The 25,779-nt window shown below is 46.1% G+C and overlaps 1 protein-coding gene across 3 annotated transcripts in view; it reads right to left on the bottom strand.

Annotated features, from left to right (window-relative positions):
• Positions 1–25,459, bottom strand: part of TMEM260 (transmembrane protein 260) — a 35,016-nt gene extending 9,557 nt beyond the window's left edge. The window contains exons 1-6 of one of the 3 annotated variants that reach the window (XR_011324594.1): positions 25,280–25,459; positions 19,261–19,292; positions 18,353–18,504; positions 5,501–5,678; positions 3,011–3,124; positions 512–691 (exon numbers count right to left, since the gene is read on the bottom strand). Coding sequence is in view for 2 of the 3 variants with exons in the window: in XM_069783131.1 (XP_069639232.1) it covers positions 512–691; positions 3,011–3,124; positions 5,501–5,678; positions 18,353–18,504; positions 19,261–19,292; positions 25,280–25,394 (771 nt within the window). In the remaining variant the exon portion in view is untranslated. The remainder of the gene's footprint in view (positions 1–511; positions 692–3,010; positions 3,125–5,500; positions 5,679–18,352; positions 18,505–19,260; positions 19,293–25,279) is intronic. The other 2 variants (XM_069783131.1, XM_069783132.1) reach the window with 2 other exon arrangements.
• Between the last annotated feature and the right edge of the window lie 320 nt (positions 25,460–25,779).

Genomic DNA, 25,779 nt, shown 5'->3' with positions numbered 1-25,779 from the left:
GAAAGAGCACAGACCTGTCAATAACTCACCGGAGGTTTCTGAGACCCCTCAAACCTACCATTCATTTAAATTCAATATTAGTAAGAAGTCAATTAAAAGGAATGTTTTTTGAAGGTACAGCAATGAAAACTGCTTGCTCTTTAAATAGCTGAGTTTAAAACAAAAAAAGTAAGACAACTATTTGTCTTAAAACAAGAAAAATACAAAATTGATGTTGCCATCTCTCTCTAGCGCAGTTTGCTCTTTGGGCTCTTACAAGACACCTGTACAGCTCCCAGTAAATAATACGGCTCACCCCGTAAAGGCAAAGAGAATTATTTCTTTGCTTTCCCAGCTACGTGATCCATTCCCAGAAAACCTGACAGATCAGAAGGTCAAAATCAGAAACAAGTTTTTAAAAAAGAAAACATTTTCAATTTCTTCCCCTACCAGCCATTAATCGTCACAAATAGAAAGGTTCTGCTATTGCATAAGTTAAAAGAAAGTCATTTAGAAAATGACCCTTATTTACCAGATTGAATGTCCCATATTCTTCCCTGAGAAAGTGGGTCAAAAATCCTTGAAAAGTCGTCTGGTCTCCCCATGTCCAACGGGCTCGATTGAGGTAGGACGAAGCCGGCAGATAGAGATAAGGCAGCAAACCAGCCAAGAAGCATAAACCCAACTTCAGCAAATGGCCTAGGGACAATTCCTGCACCAAAATATGTCATATTGCATAACAATGTTTATTTTAGTTTAATCACGCTGGAACTTCAAGAACAGATAAAGAAAAAACATCAAATATATTTACACAGAGCTGATCTCTCAATTTATAGTAAGTCCCTACAAAATGCTATGTTAAACCTTACGATTTTGTGGATTACTAGGAAACAGCATCAAACTGATCTCCTTTGCATGGCAGGGTGAAATTTAAGTGAAGCAAATAATATTAGCTAGGACTCATGAGTATCATACTCATTGCATCTTTCACATTTAAATCATGGCATGACATGCATAGATGGCTGAAGCACTGCAAGGCTGAGATAACCCACTTTGCAGCGATTAAGAGTTGGCTGGTATTCCATCTGGCAAAAAAAAAAAATGCTGCTCTAGTACAACTACGCACATCATCACCATCATCATGAGTCAGTTTTGCCATTTACTTTATCGCGATTACACTGGCTAAATTGGATAGGCCAACTTTTGGGGTGGGATTTTCAAGACTGCCTAAGGGGTCAGGAAGACAAGACTTTCAAAGGGACTTCTGTGCCTAACTCCTTTAAGTGCTTTGGAAAATCCCACCCTAGAATATTGCACGCTTGCTTTATCGTTAGCCACTGCCCTGTCAATCAAAGCACTTCTTCAGCAGTTGGGGTTATGGGGAAGAGGCACCATTCAGAATGACGATCTACAGAGCAGAAAAAGTAGCTTAATAATGGTGGTGGCCAGAGTTCCTTCAGAAGAAAGCTGGCTCTTTTTTACTTAAGAGGTCACTGTTTTCCATCAAATACCCTTCTTCTCAGGTGGTTTTCTGCAGCAGGCACCACTGGGCTGGCTAAAGTATTTCCCAGGAATATTATATTGGCACAGGACTGTCCTTGCTGGAAATCACAGAGGTCTCTCTGGACCTCCCTGGTTGAAAAAAAAAAAAAAAAGCTCTGTTTAAAGAACACAAATATATTGCAGAAGTGCGTCTTCATTGTGTTAAAGGAAATATATAGTCAGAAAGGGGTTTGCTGGAGATGCTGAACAGAATTTGGATCAAGCTTGCCTGAGTTGCATCTTATCTCTTGCAGCTCACGTGCTTCACTCCACGCTTCATTATACCCTGTGCCATTACTCACAACCACACCTGATTTATCAGGTTGAGGGTGGAAAAATACAGGCAGGACTGGCCCGGCAGAAACCTGCCCAAGTGTGACCTTCAGCGGGACAAAAGAGAGAGAAGGAGTAGATGGAGGCTTCTCAGGGCAAAGTGATCAGAGCATATGCACCATTGAGATGTGGAGCTTGTTTTCAGGGCAAAGTAGAATTTCTACAACATGTCTACATCCAGCCTGATGCACTGACTCACAGAAGATCACCTACAGAGACAAGAGCATCCAGACAGATGCACATCACCTTCATAAGCCAAGCATGCAAAAAGGTGTTTTCACCTTCTTACACAGCTAGCAAGCTTAATAGAAGAGGTGTAGAAGGAGGAACATCTCGAGAAGGGGATCTCTGGTAGGAGATGAAAGGGACATATTTGACCAGATCAGGGGCTTGCTGTTTCACCTCAGGTCAGCATTCCCTTGGTCTTTCCCAGCTGGCACGAGCCAGGTGCTCTTCACCCGAGAGCTGATCTCTTGTAGGACTCAAAAGTCCTGGCTGCATCAGAGCTGGAGGCACGTCCCAAGGAGATGCTGAAGAAGACTTCCCTAAAGACAAGCATCTGCAGCCTTACTGCTGTGCTGCTTATTCTGGTTGAGCCTTCAACCATCAACAGCAGTTGCAAGGTGCTCTGCAATGAGCGGACACAGCTTTCGTTTGCTGCCACCAGGGAATCGACATACAGAAACTCATCTCCAAATGAGCTGATGCCACGAGAAAGCCAGTGCCGTCAGCCAGGAGAAGCAGTGCCCAGACTGTACATGGCTGTGACTTCTCACCAACAGGTATTGATCTGCTTTCCTGTTTGGTAGGTCATTGAACATGCTCTTATTTCGTACACGTTGAGCAGTTTTTAGCTCCAAGTATCGGTCTCGTAGCTGCTCACAGGGTATCTGCAAGCAGGTGGGGCAGAGCGCTCCTGCGCCAGGAGACACGGGCAGGTCGCCGATCGCTGGTGTGAGCACCGGCCCTAAATTGTCATCGGTGGCTCTGGTGTCAGACTGACGGACTGTAACTTCAGTGGGTTATGACTGACTAGTTTAGACAGACCACTGACTGTCCCTGTTTGTACATCAACATAAAAGCGGCACGAGTGCTTGCAAAGAAGAATTACTCACTGCCTTACAAAAACAGAGGCACGGGTCAGCAAAATACGTACCGTCTTTCTGAAAAGCCGGGAGAGAACCCAAGGCACAATACAAGCAATATAAAGCACTATCGTGTGCTGATTGCACAAACTGAGCCCACAGCAAAAGGCACCAAGTTTAGAGATCTGAAACGGCAAAAAAACCAAACGCATTCACAATTATTCTTTACGGTTTGCAAAAACATCCAGAGACCAAAAGAGCTCCAGTGCAGCCCACAGCATGCTTGCAGGAGACAGGCAAATACATTGGTGAGCACCTATCAATTATAACACAGATAACAGGCTATTTTTGATTATTTACAGGGAGATTTCATTTGTTTAACAGAAAACGTTATTTAAGAAGCATCCAACACAACGGCTATGTCTCCATGTATACAGAGATCATCTGTAGCACCATCATGTCATAACAATGCACCGGGGTCCAATTCCTGAACCCCTGCTACACAGGGGAGACTGCCCAGCAGCTAACCCCAAAGGATGCTAAGTTTTCAGAAGCCATACCCTAAAATAATGCCATTATGTACAGAGACTTCATTTTATACAACAGGAATCATTTTTTCCTCTTCTTCAGGCACAGAGGGCTAAAGTCAGGGCGACACAAACTTCCTAAGCAAGGAAATTAGTCTAAAAGCTCATTTTCAAGCATCTTTGAAAGAGTTTTCTGATAAAGTGGGTAATGTATCCAGACTATACAGCATGGTGCAAGGGTATTTCTGGTACTCACTGAGGATTATTCACAGGTTCGTTATTGGTACCATGGCCATCCCTGGCTGATGCTAAGGAAAGCCTCTCTCTGCCCCATGCTGCCATATGCTCTGCTCTGTCCCAACACCATCAAACCAGTGCCGAGTCCTCTTCGTTCAGTGGGGGAGGACGAGGCTACAAGAGCAACTCCATGTAGAAACCTTGGGTCAGTGCCACGTATACCACTGGCCACTGCTCCTCCTCTGAATTTGCCTCCTCTTCCACCATCACTGGCCACTTGGTCCATGTTACAACCTGAAGCCATGCCCCAGGGCAGCTCCTCGGCGGGCAACAAGCCACCAGAGTCCCACAGACCTTGCTGGACAGGAGCCGACAACCCATCCTCACCTCCCCAGCCATCCCCAAGGAGGACGGCACTTCCATCTACCATCAGATCATCACCCCTGTTTATTTCAGTCACTGGTGAGGATGGCGTGTGAGATGCAAACACTTGCCTTGGCGTGGTGATGGGATCACCTGGTAATTTTTAATTGACTGCCCAGCATTCAACGTTGGATGCTGCCTTGCCATGAAAACACCTGCCATAACTTCTGAAAAACATCTGCAGGCTTCAGAGCTGCCCTGTGGGACTCAGAACAACCTCAGTAATTTTTCAAGTATATTGATGAACTCCAAGCACACCCCTGAAGATGTTTGCACGACCATCTGATATATGAAAAGCGCTGTGAGCTTGCTGTTGGCAGCCTGGCTTCTTCAAGGTGTGGGATGCCAGACACCTAAAAAACATTGAAACAAGCTCCTTAACTGCTTCTGAAAATCTCATCTGAAAATCCCATCTGAAAATCCCATTGGAAATTGGGCACATGAAACGTGGAAGCAGGTTGGAAAATGCCCAACTCCATCTTCGTGGAGTTCGGGTTGTAGGGATCTTGGGACAATACTCACTAGGAAAGAAAAAAAAAAAAATCCAGTGGCGAAACAAGGTCTCTATAACCACTGATAAAACATGTTATTTGAGAACTCACGAAGCTGAGTAAACTACCACTGCGGACTCCTGAAATTCTAGCCTAGCCCGGCAAAAATCCTTTTATTCACACAATTTACAGGAATCACAGCAGGCAAGTCTGTGAGAGGAGAAGAGATCAGATGTTCAGGCAAATAGAAGTAGAAAGAACAAGACTGCTGAGTAAAAATATCATTTGGCTGCCTAGTCTGTTTATAAAGTAGAGAATATAGCATGAAATGTAAAGTCTCTGTATTTAACAATGCCATTATTTTAGGGGCACATTTAATTTCAAAAGAAGAACTGATTGAAAATTCGGTTATTTCAGTTTTTCAGTAAAATCCTGGGTTTCTAACTAGATGAAGTTTTCTGTAAAATATATCTATTTACCCCAAGGAAAAATATCAGTTCTGAAAACAAAAACTTGAACAGCCTAGTTTGAGTCTTTGATGCAGGAAACCAAACTTTACACTAAAACATTGAGATGAAAATGATTTTGCTTTTCCTGTTTCCACCCTGTGTGTATTAAACAAACCAACCCCAAACCCATCCAACAGGTCCCAACTCAACCCTTAAGCAAGGTGGACGCGTTTTTCAGTGTTTGGCACTTTTGAACATCCAGGTAGGTCAGGGATGGACACCAGCCAGCACAGGTGCTGAACCAAGTCCCAAAATTTGGCCTTCTTTATTTAAACAAAACTAAAACAGCACTAAATGAATAGGAAATTAAACAGCTGCGTAATAACTAATTGAAAAAAAAAAAAGAACTATTCACTTTGCTTGAGATGTTTTACCTTTGATCTCTCTTTTGCAGTGGATGCCTCCTCAAAATGCGCGGTGAGAGCCATCAGCAGCCCCACAAACAGATTGTTTAAGCTAAAAACCTCCGCCGCGATGGACCACTGCCATGTTAGACGAGAAAATGAAAACACCCCCGCAGCAAGGATTCCTCCAGCATATGAGCCAGAAAGCCTGCAAACACAGATAACATGAAATCTTCTTTTCCAACAAAAAAGCCTACTTTATTGTCCTTCTTTTTTTAATTTTTTTTTAACATACTGTAGCAGCAGAAATGATGACTGCCACCCAGCACCCTGCCAAAACATTATATGGTTAATATCTTCCCAATAATTTCTTTGCAAAGAATTGCAATTAGGAAGAACAGGCGTTAGCCAGCCCTGTCTATTTGCAAGCCACCCAACACCAAAGAGTCGGCTTCTTCTCGCAAGCGCCGTGAAAACTTCCAGTATTGAATTTGGTTCAGAAACCCCGATGAGCGATGGCCCGGCGGGTCCTGGTACACCGAGCCAGGGATTCACGCCTCTAACGGGATACTCTCCACTGGAGGAGACGCCAGCAAGGGTGCAGCCTTAAATTCATCAGGGTGCTGAATAAAGAGTGGATTAGAGCTATTCACGATGGACAGCATTAGCAGAGCTTTCCCGAGGGGGGATGTTTAGTGTCTCGGGGGTAGGTGAGGATTGCGGCACCCATGGTCCCAGCAGGGAGAGGTGTCCGCCGGGATCGGGAGCGGGGAAAACGGGTGTCAGCTCCAGCGAGCAGGAGGGAGCGGGTGAAGCACCCGCCGTTGGGATGGCCGCGAGCCCGAAAGCCAGGCACCTCTGCGACTCCCGGACGGGATTATGGCACACGCTCCCCACAGAGCCGCTTGCCCAACTTGGCTGGATGCTGCAGCCGGCGCGGGGAGCCCACGAGGTGGGATTTAGCCCGGGAAACCTATTATGCCTGCTCTGCAATAGTGGCTCTTCCCACCCAGTCGCATCGGGGGCGGCTCTGGCTCTGCCCGCATGGAAGGTCTCCCCTTCAGGAAGTCACCCTGAAAAGATGCCACGTAGGGCACCACAACCAGCTCAATTACGCCTTATCCAAAGACAGAAATAGCTGCGGCTACGATCAAAGCTCCTCTCCAGAAATTCACCGTCCCACTGTGAGACTAAGCCAGGCTCTACCACAAATCGGGTATTTTTCTAGTCCCACCCCAGGTACTCACACTTCCATTTAGTCCTAATGTTTCCAGGAGGTTTAAAGCAAAATGATGATAAGCTAGCCAATTTTTTCATCAAGCTACCCGTGTAATTTGCTCCTAAATACTGGCCCTATCCTCTAGCACAGCCAAAGTCCCCAGGTGGCTTGTTCTGCCCATCAGAGATCGGAGAGTGGCCGTCCACATAGGACTTGCTTATGGGGTTCCTCACGTAACTCTGAGATAAATGGAGACCAAATAAACAAAATCTACAGCCCCTAAGAAGAGAGGTGAGGGAGCTGCTGGCAGAGCACTCCCTAGCAAGGGCTCCTCTCATTAGTTATGCTTTCTTTCCACCTTCCCAAAACGACCTCCGTACAGCCAACCTCTTTCTGTAGATGTCAAAGAAGGGCTTGTGCAATCAGAACGGGAATTTTTAATCCATTAAAAATGGGAAGCAGTGTTTGTGGGGAGGAGAGGACTGGGATGAGGGCTTGGGAAGAGCAGGTCTCTGTTCCTCCTCCTGCCACCAACATCAGACGTGCTGGGTGGTCTGGGACAAGCCACTCTGCTCCTGTTGCCCCAGGTACCTGCAAAATAGGACTAAGGATTTTTGTCTCCTTTGTAAAGCATTTTGAGATCTGCAGCTGCGGGAGGTAGCTGGAGGGCAAGAAGTAAGGCAGTTCAGTTAACAGAAGGGAAAAAAAACCCAACTCTCAGGTGTCCGAGGTCAGACCGAGACAAGCTCAGGGTGACACAGAGCTTCAGCATCAAGATTGTAGGAAGGGGTCTTGAAAAATCAATGGAAGGGGAAAGAAAAGTCTGAAAATTCTCAACTGACAGCAGGTGGGACCGTTTCAGACCAAATCTGTGTCTGCAAAGTACCCTATGAGCTTTTGAAGAAAGGTGACATGGAACCTCTTCTGCAGGAAATCAGGCAAACTGCTAGTATCCACTGTTGTGCTCACTAACGCATGCCACCGTGGTGGACTCTTCCAACGTCTAAACTTCACTGTGGTTCAACACAGGCTCGGGTATTTGGCATGAAATTCTCCCAAGGCAAGACCTGTCACTCACTGCATTAATATAACACTTCAAAATCACACAGCTGCATATAGAAAAGACATTCACAGGCATGAAGGCTGCTCTGTCAGTTCTGCTACCAAGCCAGCCCAGCAGCCCCAAGTCCATCTCCTCCAAGGGAGAGGGGACACACACAACCTGTCTGGCAAGGTTCTCAGCTTCAAGGGCTCTGGTTGTTCTCTCCTCCTCCCTGTTACTAGAAAGATGTGGCACCCATAACAGAAAAAGGAAAGATGAGATGGAGTTTGCAGGAACCTAGCCAGGAGTGGTTTCTGCTCCTAAAGAAAAATACCAGGAAAGGGCAGCAGGGCCATGTGTATTCAAAAGCCCAGAGATCCCCCAACACACAAACCTCACTACACAACATCCCTAAGTTTTGACTAAACCCTTTAAACAGCACAAACTTTTAGTTATAAAGAAACAACTTCATAAATCCCTTTGAAATCCTTGCAGGGAAATAAGGTAAAAAAAGGTAAAACAACCTTCCTGAAAACCTTTGGATGAAAAGCAGCATTTTAGGCAAATGTCCCAATCATTTACCAATTCTCCTTGTCTTTCCCAGAAAAGACTCAAGCGTATCATTAGAGTTCAAATGAGATGAAAGAAATCCCATCCTCTTGATAAAAAGTCTCAAACCTGCGATTCAAGTTTTATGAAATAAGGCTTAAGCAAAAGCTACTCAACCCAAAGCTTAAAGACTTATCCCAGCTATGTGGGACAGAGGACACCTCTGCTCACCGAGCAGTGCAGGGTCAGGATCCAGCACTAAGATCTCCTTGTCAACAGAGCCGGCGTTGCCTTTCGTTCCCTGTGAAACTCGTGGGAAAGCCAGGCTGCTAAGCTGACTTTGTGAAAGCATGTTGCATGCATGGAGCACCAAGCTCCTACAAGTATACTAGCTGCTAAAAAATCAAATGGAAATGTCTTGCATTCTTGAAGAACATCAAGACAGTAGCTTTAGGAAATGCAAGCTGGAGACCAAGAGATTTTGCCAATTCTGTTACCAGCAATGGAAGTGACAGATTTACAAGTTTGCTGATCCAGAAGGAAACACCCTTGGAAGTGGAACAATCAGAGCAGGTATCTCCAGATGAGGATGAAGACCACCTGGCAGAAAAAACCCAAACACGTCCAGCAGGTCCACCCAATGCAACAGTTCACAGTGCAAAGTAGCACCAGCAGGACAAGCAGAAATGAATCCCATGCAACTATACCAGCACGATGCTGGGGCCAAATTAAATCAACCCTACCTTGTGGCTGGGCTAATGTTATACTGCTCATTTTGATCGACACAAGGATCTCCATGCACCACTGCACTCTGCCATCTGGCAGCCTCTTGGACTTCTCCAGCACAGAGTGACACTGTGCTGTGTCTCTCTTGCCTTGGCACCAAGATGGGCCCCCAAACCCACACACTGTCCAAGGAGGTGACAAAGCAGCTCAGGCATGGACAACACAGGTCAGCCACCTACAACGCTTTGGACCAAAGAAGAATTTCAAGGTGGGAAAGACACTGGTGGGTGTTTAGTCAGGTAAGGCAGAAAGAGATGAAAGAACAGAAAAGGCACAAAGATAACAGTAAAATAGAGACGGGAAGAATTGAAAGAGCAAAGGGATGGGGCAGAACTCTGGACCCGAGGTCAAGAAGCTTGAAGCCAAGAAAGAGGATGAAAAGGTTTGCAAAGGAGGACAGTGCAATCTACAACATATTGCATAAGGAAGCAGGACGTTAGGAAGCCAGAAGATAATGGCTGCTTTAATTACAGGCATAGACAGCATTTTTGTGGTTAAGACAGAGTATGTTGTGGAAGAAGGTTAACACAAGAGGTAAAGGAGACTTCCCAAAAGCTCCATAACCCAACTACCAGTGTTGAGACAGAGAGGGAACAAGACCAAGAAGCCATTTGTGTGGAAGGTAAGAAGGGGTTTTCTCGTGGTACACAGACACATGCCTCACCAAAATCAAACACCAGGTCTGACACAGACACTGCAAATAATTCCTGCAGTGAAGCCTTGCTGGACAAGAAGCAAACACACAGACTCCAGTCTCTTCCACCCAGCCTGGAGACCCACACTCTTCCATCTACACTGGCTGGAGGCTTGCAGGTGCACTGTGGTTGGGAAACAGTTGGGTTTTTTCCTGAAAACACCTTTTGTTTGTTTAACACTGTCTGTCCTTTTGACAGCACATCAGGGCTCCAGAACAGAGCGCAGCAGAGATTTATCCTCACGTGACTTCTACACACGCTTCTGTCTGAACGCATTTTTCAAATACGCACAGTTGAGGTGCTACATAAAACACGGCGAAGACCCATGATGGCTGGATCCTCAACTGGCCTCATGTAAAAGCAACATCTAGGAGGGCTTTATCCCACTGCTTCTGGGGAGCAGGGAGGGTAGCTTCCCGCTCTCCCAAAGCCAGCACGTTTCCCCTAGTCTTTGGAACCGGTATGAGAAAGAACAGATGACTGGAACAAGAGGATCAATGGGTTGCCAAAAACGAAGCCGTGGCAATGGTAATAACCAGACGGTGTTCATCTGTCAACACGGTGTAGGCATAAAGCTACCTTGCAGTGACTCCCTCAAGAAGATGGGCTTTAAAAAGAATAAAAGGTGGGCAAAGCCCTGCTATAAGGCTCTGTCCAGTGGAGAGGGGATTGCGGGCTTGGGCTAGGTAAGGACTGTCTCTTGGAGAAGAAGGCTGGGTCACCTAGAAGAGAGCATTCAGAGTAGTAATACCCTGCCATCGGAACAGCCATGGCACACAGAAATCAGCTCATGAAAGAAGAAAACATTTGCAGCCAACGCAAGAGTGGGAGAGTCTTCGTAACTTCTTCCAGGGGTATTACAGCTGCCACCGCCGGCCCACTTTGAGAAGGACTGAAGCACCGAGCTTGAATAAAAGCTGCCTTCTGCGCTTGTTTATCTTACGTGGAGGAAAAGCCAAGGGAACAGCTTGTATCTCTGATTTTGCAAAATAACTGGTTTGGGGCAAGACCTGCTGAAAGCACATGGAGCACTTCATCAAGATAAAACAAGGGGGAAGAAGGTCCCTTCCTATCAGTCGACGGACTATAATCTTCTGAACATGGGCAGAAATTCCCATCATCTGAAAACGCACTCGGAAGGGACAGAAACAGTCAGCAAAGGAGAGGTCACACAGTCCTTTGTGAGAAATATTTTCCCATGGCATCCCTAAACATAAAAGGAAAAGACTGGAAAAAAAAATTATTATTATTTTTGTTTTCCTTTTCAGGCACCCACGTGAAAGAATGTGTGGCTGGGCCTCAGCTTCAAGGACACAGGCAGCAGAAACTTGCTTTAATCAGGAATATTTTAGCCACAGGGTTTTTATTAAGAGTTTGCAGGAACAACTGGGAAAACTGAAATTAGTTATTTTAATCTGGTTTTGCAATTACACTTTTTAGCTTCTCATTTGGTGGCAGTCACTAAAACATGTCAGTTTGTGATTTAAAATTTAGCCTCTCCTCTAAGTTTGGTAAAACTTTTTGTTAGCCAAAAGCACAGGTTACATCTATACGCATTAAAGAACTCGATCAGTGTCTTTACTTTTTATTTAGAAAATAATGGCAGACATTTTATATTTAATAATTTGCAAAAACTTATTAAATGATTGGTATGGGAACTGGAATTTAATTAAAATATTTTCATTAAATGAAATCTTCAGTGCACTGGATTCATAAAGAAGAAAAGTAAGATAATCAGAATGTTTTATATTTGAAGCTGATGTATTAAACACTGGAAACACCTATCTGTACCTAATGAAATAAGGCAATTATTTCTGCCTTCTGTTCCCTCCAAAACTTTACAGGTAGCAGATCTCAGCCTCACATCTTTTTTTTTTTTTTTAGTCAACGGAATAAGAAAAAACTCTCCCGCTTTTTAAAATCTCCACTAATAAACTAATGAATGGATTTTTTTTAATTTTAGTCTCTCCCTGCACCTGCAGATGATGACCCTGATGTTGGTGGTTCCTTGTACATTTGCACAGGCTCCAGGTACATCACCAGCAACTTCTGCCTCTGCAATGCTGTGACTTCGCTTTGCAGTAGCAAAGATATATCCCTTCAATGTATTTTTATTTCACGGTATAACAGACCAGTGCATTGTAGATTTAATGTTCTGAATTTAACTTAAGAGGTTTCACTTTTTTGATTTATTAAAAAAAAAAAAATAAATTTTTTTGATGTAGGCTAAAAAGCATGGGACTTAGAAGACTCAACAACCAAGCTTTCCACAGATAAATTTTAAGTGGGCATGTGCATTGGTGCTGAAATAGAAAAACCATTTAAAAATAAAACACAAATAAAAATCCAAACACGAGCTTAGGACCTAAGTAATAATAATTATCCCCAAAAACCCCAATCCCTCTGGGTTTGCCTGCCTCTCAGTCACAACCACTCGATGGACAAAAGGCAGTTTCTCTTGCTCTCAGCGCTGAAGAGCCAGCACAGGTACTACAGGGAATAGCAAACCAGATTTTATTCTTCCTCAAGGACCTGGAGCTGAATAGCCACTTAAGCCCTGCCCGCAGCCTCCGCTCCCGGCGCCGGAGGAGGAGGTAGGAGAGCACGGCTTGGCTCGCCTCTCCTGCTCGAGCCTTCATGGCCACAAGGAGAGAACAGAAACCAAGCAAACGGGCAGGACCGCCATCAAAAAAAACCCCAAAACGGGTACTTTGGTTATAACCGACCGCCTTCTCCTTCGCGTCAATGGGACTTCAGGAGGAACGGGACTCGCCGACCTCAAACCTCGCGCGTTCCTGGACGCCCACCACCGTGCCGGAGCGGACCCTGCCTGCAGCAGCCCCCTCCCATCAAATTCTGGTAATTAAATTCAACACCTCCACGTCAAGCTATTCAACGAGTGGAACAACTCGCGACAGATCGATAAAATGCATATAGGGCTGCGCTGCTTTAATAAATATCACCCCGCACTCACACCTTGCTAAAGAGCGAGTTGTAAAAACTGTGCTTCCAGCCATTAAAAAGGAGAACTTCTCTCCCAGTGTCTTTGCAAGCAGAAAGGGTATATCAGTTAGACCCATTATTTGATTCACAATCCCTAGAAAATAGGTACGCCTTTATCCCGGGCGCCCGTAATAACCGGTGCCTACTTCCAAAACCCCAACCCTCGGTAGGAACCGACTTGAGCTATTTAAATGTTTTATAAGTTGGGGTTTTTTTTTTTTGTAATTGCAGAAACTTTTCCTAATCTGACATTTGTTAAAACCCCTTATTAGAAATTATGCAGCCGCAGAAAAAAAAAAAAAAAAAAAGTAAAAAAAAAAAAATAGAATAAAATAAAATAAAAATGAGCTGGCTTCACAATTACCAAGTCAGCCCATGCAGCCCTTCGCTATTGTACGGAGTGGCATAAACCCCCCGGCGGCCTATCAGCTCCCTGGCAGGCAGGGGGCTGCGCTATTCAAAGCGAGAGATACAAGCTGCAGGGCAAAAACCTGGCAGCTCCCATCTGACCCCCCAATCCCCGGCTGGTGACAGCTCCAAGCTCCATGGCAAATTAGCCCTTCTCACATTACAATTGCAGGAGACAGATTCCATTAGCGGTATCTGAAATTGAGTGGAGAGCTGCTCCGTTATCAGACTTGACTCATAAGCGCCGCTATTAATCAGAGCTATGATAGCATTTATATATTTCAAGCTATCTGCCGCCGCTGTGATATTCTGCTACAAAGGGTTGATGGGACTTAGGGAAGGGAACAATGGAGCTTTCTGGGAAAAGCAGAGTAAATCAAGAAAGTCTGTGACTTCCGCACATTCTGAAGGGATTGCGGTTTACATAAATTTTCTCCCAATTGGAGATTGAGCTCTTCCTCATCTTACACATGGGATTTAGTTGTCACTCAATGGTAACAGCTGTGAAAAGGTGAAGCGGCCCACCGCTCAGAATATTGCCTCCGCTTTTAAAGCAATTAACCCATGAACAGGAGGATACCTGGTGATATCAAAGGGATTAAGCCAGGCAGTGCATTATTAACATTTCCTTGAACTAATTCTAACTCTGACTAGCTGTCAGAAAAGACTCTTCAGTCTTTAAAAAAAAAAAAAAAAAAAAGAGTTTTTTGCCCTGCTTTTTCCCCCCGCCCCTTCAAAACGAAGCAAAGTTATTGCAGCCTAATGTGCCTACTTTAGAGCAAAATGCAAATGAACAGATTTGGTAACGTCTTCAAACAGACTGAACTCAGTGCTGGTTTATTATGGGGACAAGGGGAAAAATATAATATATATACGATCAATTAGCCAGAGGTCACGGTAGATATTCTTCTGAAAGCAAATTAATACTTGAGCACCTTCCTTTCTTCTCTCCCTCCTAAAACTTCGTAACTACTTGTTACTAAGCACAGCTGCTTTTCAAACAGCCCAGATCTTCGTGCTGTGCTACAACAGCGATAATCTATGATAATCTGTAATCTGGAAAAATCCAAATATGCCCTCTAAGGAGATTCCACCTTCCCCAAAGCCCAATATTTTAATTTCCCATGATGGCCGAGGGGGCACCGGCACACCAGGTGGGAGAGCTCCTCTCTTATCCCTCCATCTTCCCCAAACCATGCCCCAAAAAAAGGAGTCAAACTATTTGGGGATGACTCCTGCTCCAGCAAAGCCACACACCCGAGGGACACGGAGTATTTCCCCACTCGTCGCAGGCAGCAGACAACGTTTCCCAGCACCAGTTAGTTTTAGGGGAGCATCAGCCATGAAGTCCCTCTGGGGAGGACCACGAAGGTGACCCATCGCGCGCCCATCGGTGCTCCAACGCGCCTGGTCCTTCTCAGGGACCTTCTCATGAGAGCTCCAGGACACACATCACGGGCGCAAGAAACCTCAGGGCCACCACAATGGTCAAGTGCCATGTCCAAAACACCTTGATGATTTCAAAATGATCAAATCATTTTGATGATTTCATTATGAAACATGCGTAACGCTTCTTTTTTTTGGCAGTGGGAGAAGAGTTGGCTCCAGCTTTCATATACATCCATAGCGTGTTGCCTGGAAGGTTTAAGAGGCAGGGAATATTTATATTAATATATATACACATATATAAAAGTCCAAAACTTAACATGATACCCAGAACAGAAAACCAAAGAGACATGAACTGCTTAATTTAATGCAACATTTTCCCCCTTTTCAAAAACCCATATGCAACTCTGCCAGAATAAAGCTGGCAAAAACTTACTAGAAGTACTTGGGCAATGACACGTTCTCCCCTGCTACTGCCCCCACAATAAATTAACTTTGTATATTTAGATACAGCAAAACAGCCAAGCTATGAAAGGTATACACCGAAAAAAAAATGCACTTAAGGAAGGGGAAAGCATCGTATTTCTCTTTGCAATAGAGAATGCAAAGAATGCATCATCTGTGCAGAAAATGACACTTTGGCAATCATATTATAAGAAGATAATTGGTTTACTTTGTAAACTTGCTATGCTTTGCCTCCCACAGTAAAACAAATAAATAGTTGTTTAAAGAAACAATCCTATAGCCGCACTTGCTGCGTCCTAAAAACATAAAGCAGCTCCCCCCGTCTTTCAAAGCAAAGATGAATTATTTGCTTCAGTTACAAGCAGTCCGAGAAAACTCTTTGTAAATGCCATTTTACGATAATTACAAGCAATTTATTAAGACTGTGCAGAGAGGGGAAAAAACCATATTTGAGAACTAATTCAATAGAGTAAAGCACTCGTTCGGCGATAGTCTGGATTACTGACAAAAGAGCTCTTTGCATCAATGCAGTTTGACATAACTTTGTTTTAAGAAGCACAGTCCGGGCTTAAAAAAAAAACCAAAATGAATAATATAATATATTATATTATAATATATAAACAAACAAGATGTTGGGGTTGCTTCCCATCAACCCGGCGGTGTCTGTGTGAAGCATCCCGCCAGCCATCACCTGGCAGAGAAGAAATCTGTTTAAGGAATAAATGCGATCCTAATCCTGCACACACCAAACATCCCAAACACCACCCAGCCACGGAGGGAACGATGACTCTTTCCTTAAGCAGTAAAAGAAATTGTCCCGACCTGCTAAGGAATAAACTCGGGAAATGCCTCTTAAACAAAATGAGTCAATGGGTAAAAAAGGGAGAGATTTACTGTACAGGGATGCTGGGAGGCACGGAAAAACCCCGCGAGGGTAAACGGCGAGCCTGCCCGGCTGGTGGGGAGAAAAGAAAGGTTTTAGAGGTTAAGTTCAGGTCAGACGACAAATGAAATTGTAACAACCCAACTGACATTGTATAATGTCTTCTTCCACTCGATCAATAGGGCAGCATCAGCCCCATTACCATAGAGATGGCTTCCTCCCCGCTGAAGGGTGGCTATTGTTTGAGGAGAGAGATTTGCCACTTGAACCGTGTTGCTCCCGAAGGATGTGTACTTCATCAATTATTTGTATTCCTAACATCTACATATTTTCATATTAACATCCACATTTCATGCGGCAAGAGGAGCAGGTGCTTATTTTTCCTCTGGTACCTCGCGGGGGTCACCCCATCAGCTAAACAAAAATGCGGGGGGATTTGATAGACCGGTTTAGATCCTTTGTGAGTACGGACAAGCCCGGTTAAAACCAAAACACGTCGCCTTCAGATAGTTACGGCTTTCACGCAGTCGGTGCCAGTAAACATTTTCTGAAAGATTTTTTTTTTTAAAAAACTAGATGGTAAGGGAGAGAAAAAACTTTTCTTTGCTAAATGAATGTCGTAAAAAATAAATGAATCTTAAGGCGCTTGAAAGGAAAAATATAACATTGTCATTCAGAAATAAAACTGACCCACGATACCTTACAATTAATTTCAAAAAAATCAATCGCTGCTAGGCTGAATAACTGATCCTGTCAGTGCCTTGTATCTATGAAGTAATTTTCTGTAAGTCCTAATAGTTTCTGTCATTTCTCAGTTCCAGGTTTTCCGTTCTTCTGCGCAAGTTTTAAATTTGACAGAAGCAACATCTTCCAAATCCAATTAAACAACAACAAAAAAAATTAAACCTCTAGAAGAATAAAAATAATTCCCAAACTTAGCCTGTCATTTCCCTCCCATATTCTTATTTCTCTAAAGCAACGATCGCATCATTTCATATGCACAAAACGGGCACGTAAGGAACTGTCACGTTGGAGTTAGAACTAAAAAGCGGGGCAGATCTTCACAGTAACTGTAATAACGGGAATAACCATAATTAAAAAAAAAAATCAGAACCCAATATTCAAAACCTTTAGCAACTCCTTGCAGGAGTTTTTAATATAATCAAAACGAGTCGTGCTCTGACGCTGCGCCTGGCACTGTGCACGGGAGGGCAGCGCCGCTTCCAGCTCCCCAAATACGCTCTAAAATACAGGATATTAAATTAAATAACGCCGACTTAATTACATGTATTACTCAACAGTAAAAGCAATCGCTTTAAATGCCTATAGAAACATCAAGGAATTACTTAAGCAATTCCAGTAGGTGTGCTTGGGAGCTGATGCACTGCTACGTGAAAGGCAATGGGCAAAAAGCAACTCCTCTTCAGCAGAGGAAGATGCACCCGGACAGACGGACGCCACGGACCGAAGTTTAAGTGAGCTCAGGGCTCTCGGGCTATGCAGGATCTGCCCCCCCCATTTATTCCTGCTTTTATGTCTAGGTTGCTCTCGCTCTCTGGGAAGGTTTCCCCGAGGGGCGACGCGGCTCTGGAAGCGGATGGGAGAAAAGGGCTTTTGTCAAACTAATCTCGGCAAGAAAGCGCCCCGATATCGTTTCAGATTCCGCTGTTTGCAGCCTCAAAACGTGCCCTATTTTCCCTGCAAAAGAACATCAGAAATTGTTTGTACGGGTTGCGATAATCCTCTCAAATATGGGTCAGGCTGAGGTTAAGAGCAGCCAGAACTCCCACATCAAAGACGAGCGGGGTTAACAAAACCCCCCAAACCACGTGCGCATCCCGATTGTTCCCTTTTTTCTCCCAAGGTTAGAGGTCCGGAGAAAAACGGATGGGATCCAGCCGGTCCCCGGCAGCACCTCCGCCGGGGGAAGGCGGCCGGCGCCGATGCTCGCCCCGGTCCTCGGGTACCACCGGCAGGCAACTGCCCATCCGCCTCCGCCGGGAGCCGCTGCGATTAAACCGGGTTCACGGTTTTCCCCGATAGGTGAAGCTCATCCTGTTAATTTAAACAGACCATCTGCATCTTTCGAGAACGACAAACTTCATTAGTTCTGGTTAGTTAAACCGAGCGGTGATTTGTGATAATGAGCCCGAACAACCTGTCACGTCTGTGTAAGGGAAAGGTGCACTTTCTATTATAACTGTTATTATTACTTAACAGAAAGAAAAAAAGAAAAGAGGGACCTTTTGTGCAGGAAAGAAGGTCAAATTCAGATTAAACCGCTGTTAGGTTAATCAGAGGAACTAATTACAGCTGGAGAGGGAAGGGGGGAAACGCTAGTCCGAAGGCCAGAGGGGACAGCGGGAACCTTCGGAAACGTCCCGAGCCGACGGGGAAGCGCCCTGCCAGCATCACGCCAACGAGAAAACACCCCCAATGACTTTACCTGAAAACCGTGTAAAAAAGCAAAGAGGCAGCAGCCGCTCCCAACAAGCCGCAGAGGAGGTTGACTCGGTAGGCGGGGGAGCCGACGGGCAGCAGCCCCGTGGCCAGTTTGGCCAGCAGCGTGAACAGGGGGTAGCCGGGAGGGTGGGCGACCTACGGACAAGATCGATACGGGGGTTGAAAAGAAGGGAAATTCTACGAAATCAAAAGGAGAGCGGCACGGCGGGGTCCGGCAGCAGGAGCCCGGAGGGGGGGGGTTTCTCTGAGCAGCGCCTCTCCCCGACCCAGCCTTTCGTACCAATTTTTAACTCCGCAAATATTTTTCCTTAGTGGATTTGGCTCCACGCCTCGCCCATAATAATGAGGCGGCGAGAAAAGGAGGTGCCACGTTTCATTAGCGTGCCTTAAAGGGCTCCTTGTTTGGGTTCACAGTATATTAGGGTCATTCAAAAGGCTGTTGTTTTTTTGTTTTTTGTTTTTTTTTTTTTAAAAAAAGCGGCTTCTCAACTATTTTATTGGTTAGCAAGTTGAAAGACCACACTGCTATCGGATTACCACCGCGCTGACAGTCCTAAGGTCTTGCCTAAAGGGATCATGCACCATAATAAAGTTTATTAAATAATAAAACTTATTAAAATTGTTAACCCGATTTATTTTATTCTCCCCAGCTTATACAAAATTTGGGTTGATAATAAGCCAGCTACTGTATATACAGTAAAGCCTTTGCTTTATAATTTAGTTTAATTGGATTTAAAACTTGAAGTAAATTGTCGCGTGCTGTACTTATAAGTTAGTAAAAACTGTGGTTTGAAAATAAATTAATCTACTTTACTCCATGCTTAATTAAACTTCCTTAATTCCTAAAACTGTTAATGAGAGCATTGATTAAACAATAAAACTAATACTTACTCCAAGCTCATATGCGGCTGTGATCAGCTCCCCTGTGAAAAAATAATGTAAAACCAATAATTACTATTAGGAAATGACACTCCTCCAAAGTTTTCAAAATCCAAATGCTTGCATTGGGGTTTTGCATTAATTTGACTGGATAAAACTGTAAATCTGTAGAGATTTAACAGCATGAAATTTTCTAAGAATATTTTCTCCCTCTGATGTCATTGCACAAAATATCTTTTGTATGTTTTCGCGAGACTTTTATGAACAGATAAGTGAAAGTATAGGTAGGCTCGGGTAAAGAATGGCCTGAGATATTCAAAATGCAGACATTTGTGCATATTTTTAATTTAAAACCAACTGACTCAATAACTTTCAAGCACTACAGTTTGCAACGCTTAAGCTGCATTGTCTCTTAAACAACCCAGTTGTTTCTCATTAAAAAAACCCACAGCTTTATAGTTTTAAAGAGGCAAAAATATAATCAGTGATCGTGCAAATCTGCATCCACGTATTTGGGAACGCTGCTCTCCCTCGATGCTAAAGCAATTCTTGCAGCATCTGCTTCGCAAGTAACACTTTTACCTGTCAGCGGATGCCGCATCCAGCAGCCGCTCCCATTAGAAACACCATTCAGATTTTGCATTTCATGTGTATTTTATGCCACGACAAACAACTGCCACAAAAAGATCCATGTTAGCGTAATAGCTAATAATACTTGACATTTTTAGAGCACTTGACACTGAAGCAGTTTGCAACGCTCCTGAGCGGCGTTAATATATATTAAATATATTCAATAGGCACAACACATTCAGGGACGAAGGGCACGACCAAGGGGCGACAAAATTAAAAATTACAGCTGGTTTTCCTTCTTTCCCTCAAATTTCGTGATCCCATTTTGCGGAGCCTGGTCTTACTGGTCCTGCTAATTTTGCAAGTGCCAAGGTCACAGTAGCTTTGTCCCATCGTTAGATGGTAAAGATGCAAAACGAAGGGCGCTGTTGGCTTTAAATGCTAAATTAACAATATTTTAAATTTCGGCACGTTATTACGTCCTTACCATCCAAGGCAAAGGAGGAGGATTGTGCAAATGGCACCTTTAAATCTTGACATGACAGTAAACAATATATTTTAAAAGGAAGATGCAAGTCAACCCACTACTGCTGTTGGCAACTGCCCTAAAATTACAGCTCTCGCCCCATGCGATGCCCAGGGGACAACCCCACGGCTTTCTGCACAAAAGCCTCTCAGATGTGGATTTTACTGCGTTTGCAAACGCCAGCTATTCTTATTGCTACTCTATTTTAGGAAAGTTTCAACCTATTGCAAGACAGCCCTGAAAAAGCGGATGCAACGGGAAAACCATCCATCCCAAGCTGAGCCCTTTAGTGTTCAGCAGCTCCGATGTTTCCAGGGCACGGTGAGGCTGGGAAGCAATCGATCTCCCTGCACGCAGCAAAAGATGATGCTAATAAAGGAGACCCTAAATTCTGCGCTCTGCGCAGCGGCTAAGGGCGGATGCCCATCGCATCGCTGGGATGCTGCTCCCGAGCCGGGCACGGCTTCACCTTCATTAAAGTCCTTCGGGGATACAGCAATAGGTGCATGTAAAATGGCTAAAGATTAAGTTCACGCGCATTGCTATGATGTTGGTTCAAATCATGGACAAGAATAACCCCAAAGCAATACAGACACAAACCAACCAGAAAGCTGGGGGGAAAAAAAATAAATAAAAAAAAAAAAAAATACCGTTGGATGCCATTGCCAAGCTTTGAAAGCCAACAGCACAACTTTGCCCCGTAAGAATTAAGGAAAAAAAAAAGTAAGAAAACCTGCAAAAATAAGCTCCCAGGCTGCAGGCCTGTTGAATTCCACTGGGAAAACCAAAAGGAGCACATAACACCCAGCACTTCAGATAAGGGTAATTCTCCATCTCCCACCCACATACCCCGGCATTACTTACAGCCTCTACGGGCTATATAAATGAAGATAAGGGCTATATAAGTGCAGAGCGCTATTATTAAATGACAAAACACACAGAGGAGGACTACAGCATCCGCAAACTCGATTTTAACATATTTCTCATGAGAGAAAATGACCTGCAGCATCTTCAGATGCCGGCTCAAGGTGAAGAGTTTATTCCTGCATAATCTTGGTATAAATATGTTTCTGACCGTCCAACTTGATTGCCCAATAAAGGTGTCCAGGCAATGGGCCCAATGCTGCCTGAAAACTGATTTATCCCCAGCAAGGTTGGGAGCTGATGTCTGAAACATCAGAGGGAAGGTTTGCGGTTTTTTTTTTCTTTTAACTTGAGTTTATTTGATCCCTTTTTAAGCTGTTTTAACATCTGTGGATGTTTCCGAATTAGAATTCTTTCTCTCGTTTCTTTATTATAACGCTAAGTAACACGAGAAAACTGCCAATGAAAATACCTACTGCCTTTTACATTTTTGGATTACTGCAAACTTCAGGAACAATTAAAAATATACAGATAGCTTAAAAAAAAAATAAAATAATAGGCTCCCTGCCTGAAAGCAGATACAGCAAATCCTTAAGCGGCTCTTTACTCACACAAGTAGCTTCAGTGCTTTTGATGGCACTAGTTTGAGCTCCGTGCTCAGGCACTGGCAAGTTAATCGCCTCGAGCAGGGATGTGCAGAGACCTTCCAGGGGACTCTGGCCAGGTGGCAGGGCTGAAGCATCCCGTGGGCTGCTCAGGCCATGAGAAACCAGGAGAATAACCAAAAAAAGTCTTAACACAACGCGATGGGGTGGCTGCTGGCTGGGACAGGCACGAGAGGGTGCTGGGGACGAGCCCCTCTCTGTTCAGCTCCAGTAAATACATGCAACTCAGGCAGCAGATTTAGAAGAAAATGCAAAAGGAAAAGAAAACAGCAAGGGGAGATGGGGAGCGAGGTCACGGGCTGGTGGGGGGGTACACCGTGCCAAGAGATTTCCTCTAATAGAATTCCCTCTAATGTGGGTTGCTGGAAGCCTGTTAAAGCATCCAGCCCCCCAGTCCAGCCACTCCCCGGGCATCTCCCTGCTGCGCCCTGTTTGCAGCACGTGCCTAGGTAGTGTCCTCCATACCTCTGACAAAAGTTATTAGCAGAGGAGTGACGCACGCTGCACGTATACATGTGCATTTCTATACACGCAGCTGCTGAGCTAGGAAGAACCAGGATGCCTTCAGAAATTAGGGGAAGAGAAATCCCTCTCCTGCCTCCAAAATGAGATAAAATAACCACGATAACCCTGGGAAAGTGGGGCAAACCCATGCCTGTGCTGCTTGGCCGCTCACTGTATCTACCGGGATAATTCCCATTAAGAAAGGAACAAATCCCAGCATCACCTTATTGGGAGAACCTACCTACATCCCACTTTGTAAAGGGTGCAAATGGTTATTTGCATCCCGGAGGCAAAATCCAAGCTCAAGTACAATTAAAAACCAGGTTCCCAAGGCTTCATGCAGCACGAACAGCTTGGAGCACAGGCACCCTGCGCATTCATAGACATACGTCTCCCATCAGCGAGTGCTTTAAAAGACAAAATGGTAATAACTGTAAATATATCAATCATCACGTCTTAACTGATACAACCAGAAGGAGCAAAGCCAGCCCTTTTACAAACTGGGGAGCAGAAGCACAAGCCATCAGGGTGCACACCGGCCAGCCTAGCAAGGGTGCGGTTGCACGCCTCGTCTGGAGCGCGGGATGTGAGCTCTATGGAGAAGGGATTTAAAAAGAAATTCTTTTAATACAGCTCTGACAACTGGGTCCCTCTGATCCAAACATGGGAATGGAGAAAATGGACAACACAAGGTTGCATCTCCAAGAGCCAGCTGACTAGGATGAGCTTGGTGTAATGAAAACACAGCTCCGTCCTGTTATCTTTAAATCAAATAACCCCCACTTGAATCACCACACAACTTCACATTTGTCTGTGAATTGCTACGCTGAATACATGCTGCCTTACACCCAGCTAGACAAAACCATCCTGCCCCAAGTAGAACTGTCTTTCACGTAACTCTAAACAAAAACAAACGGCAAATTTTAAAGAGTTGTAATTAAAACATGTTTCTCTCTCTCTCTCCACACATACTGAAGCTGTAAAAAGATATGCATCCATTAAAAGCCCATTTATTTATAAGGAATTTTATGCACAGCTTGGATCCAAAACTAGCGATGTCCAAGAGGCACCGAGTTAAACAGACCCACTCAATGCTCTTCTGGGATACGAAAGAAGGAAAGCATGCTGGGTACCTACGCCATCAAAAAAAAAAAAAAAAAAAAAAATCAAAGCATCGCCTAGAAAATCCAAGCCCTCCTATCCCCAGATCACAGCTGTACACATGCTGCAAAAGCAGGGTACTTTTTAAGCAAGACCAGACTAAACCAGCAAAACTGCAGAAGGACCAAGCAGGAGAATTTTGTCCCGCCTGGTGGGATCGGCAGTGTGGAACACAAAACATCAGACAGTTTGTCACTGTTGGCAAGTTGCACTTCCAGACAGACAGATCCGGAGATTTCACTGTTGCATCAGCTGTGGCTGCACAGGCCAGAGAAAGCGACAGCCTGAGCAGCGATACCACATCTGGCACGATGGCACATCTGCCTTCTGACGCCACATCTGCCTTCTGACGCCACATCTGCCTTCTGACGCCACATCTGCCTTCTGACGCCGTCGCCAGGGCCCCTGACCAAATCCTTTGCTGAAAGCCTCAAATACAGGCAAACTATTCACTGCAAAGTAAACACGCGGGGGGCGAGGATCAGGTCAATGTGGGGTGGCCAGAAGGCTCCAGCCCCACGGGGTGACCGTGCAGCACTGACCCCAAGGGGGTGAGCCACCCCGAGATGTGACTGCAACGCACCAGGCTCGGTGGGGGGAGCACCCCATGGGGGGACGGCAGTGCCCCAGCCCCGAGGGTGCACCCCAATATAGGGTGTCTGTGATGTACCAGCCTGGGGGGCAAATGTCCCTATGGGGAGGTTCAAATGCACCAACCCCAATGGGGTGAGCACCCCATAGAGTGACTGCAGGGCATATGGGGGGGGGAGAGTGCAACCTTATGGGGTGAGCAACCCTATGGGGGCAGGATGTGCAACCCTATGGGGTGACAGCAGACTTATGGGGTGACAGCAACTTTATGGGGTGACAGTAACTTTATGGGGTGACAGTGATGCACCAGCCCCTATGGAGTGAGCAACCCTATGGGGTGACAGCAACACACCACCCCCTATGGAGTGACAGCAACACACCAGCCCCTATGGAATGAGCAACCCTATGGGGTGACAGCAACCCTATGGGGTGAGCAACCCTATGGGGTGACAGCAACGCACCAGCCCCTATGGGGTGAGCAACCTTACGGGGTGACAGCAACGCACCAGCCCCTATGGGGTGACAGCAACACACCAGCCCCTATGGGGTGAGCAACCCTATGGGGTGACAGCAATCCTATGGGGTGACAGCAATCCTATGGGGTGACAGTGATGCACCAGCCCCTATGGAGTGAGCAACCCTATGGGGTGACAACAACACACCACCCCCTATGGAGTGACAGCAACACACCACCCCCTATGGAATGAGCAACCCTATGGGGTGACAGCAACCCTATGGGGTGAGCAACCCTATGGGGTGACAGCAACGCACCAGCCCCTATGGGGTGAGCAACGCTATGGGGTGACAACAACACACCAGCCCCTATGGAGTGAGCAACCCTATGGGGTGACAGCAACACACCAGCCCCTATAGGGTGAGCAACCCTATGGGGTGACAGCAGCCCTATGGGGTGACAGTGATACACCAGCCCCTATAGGATGAGCACCCCTATATGGTGACTACGATGCACCAACCCCTAAGGCCTCAGCCCCCCCACCCCCGAAGGGTGACCGCGATGCACCAGCCCCTACGGGGCGAGGGTCCCGACGGTGCCACCTCCCCGGTGGGGTGACCCCACGCCCCGGCCCCACGGGGTGCCCCGCCGCCCCTCCCCCGCTCGCGGGCGGGCTGGCGGCGCTGGGTACGTTACCCGCATCCCCGCCGGGCAGGGTGGGCGGCAGCGTGGCCGTGTAAAGAGCCGCCACGGCAGCGCCCAGCGCCCCGGCGGTCCCGGTCCCGGTCCCGGTCCCGATCCCCGCGCCCATGTGCGCCGCCGCGCCCGCGTCTTCCGGGTTCGGCCGCGCGGGGCGGGCGGGCCGTACCACTCCACCACCCCGCAGGGGGGGAGCATCTCACATCTCCCGCCTCCCCACTCCCCCCCGCCGGGCCGCCTCCCGGGACCGACCGTCATCAACACGCTCAGATAGGGAAGAAGTAGGGCCGCGGGCTCGGTGGGGCGAATCAGCGCCACCTCCCGCCCTCTTCCTCCTCCCTCTCCCCCCTCCCGAGTGCGGTTGGTACAGCCGGAGAGGGCGGGGCGGAGGAGCGCGCCCCTCGGTGAGGGCGGCCGTGCGGCAGGGCGGGACCACCACGCTGGGGGGTGCTGGGGGGTGCTGGGGGGGCGGGGCGAAACCACCGCGGAGCGGCGGA

This window comes from Haliaeetus albicilla, chromosome 5 (assembly GCF_947461875.1).
Source record: "Haliaeetus albicilla chromosome 5, bHalAlb1.1, whole genome shotgun sequence".
Lineage (NCBI taxonomy): Eukaryota > Metazoa > Chordata > Aves > Accipitriformes > Accipitridae > Haliaeetus > Haliaeetus albicilla.
The sequence above is the reverse complement of the archived record's forward strand: the minus strand, read 5'-3'. Positions and strand labels throughout refer to the sequence as shown.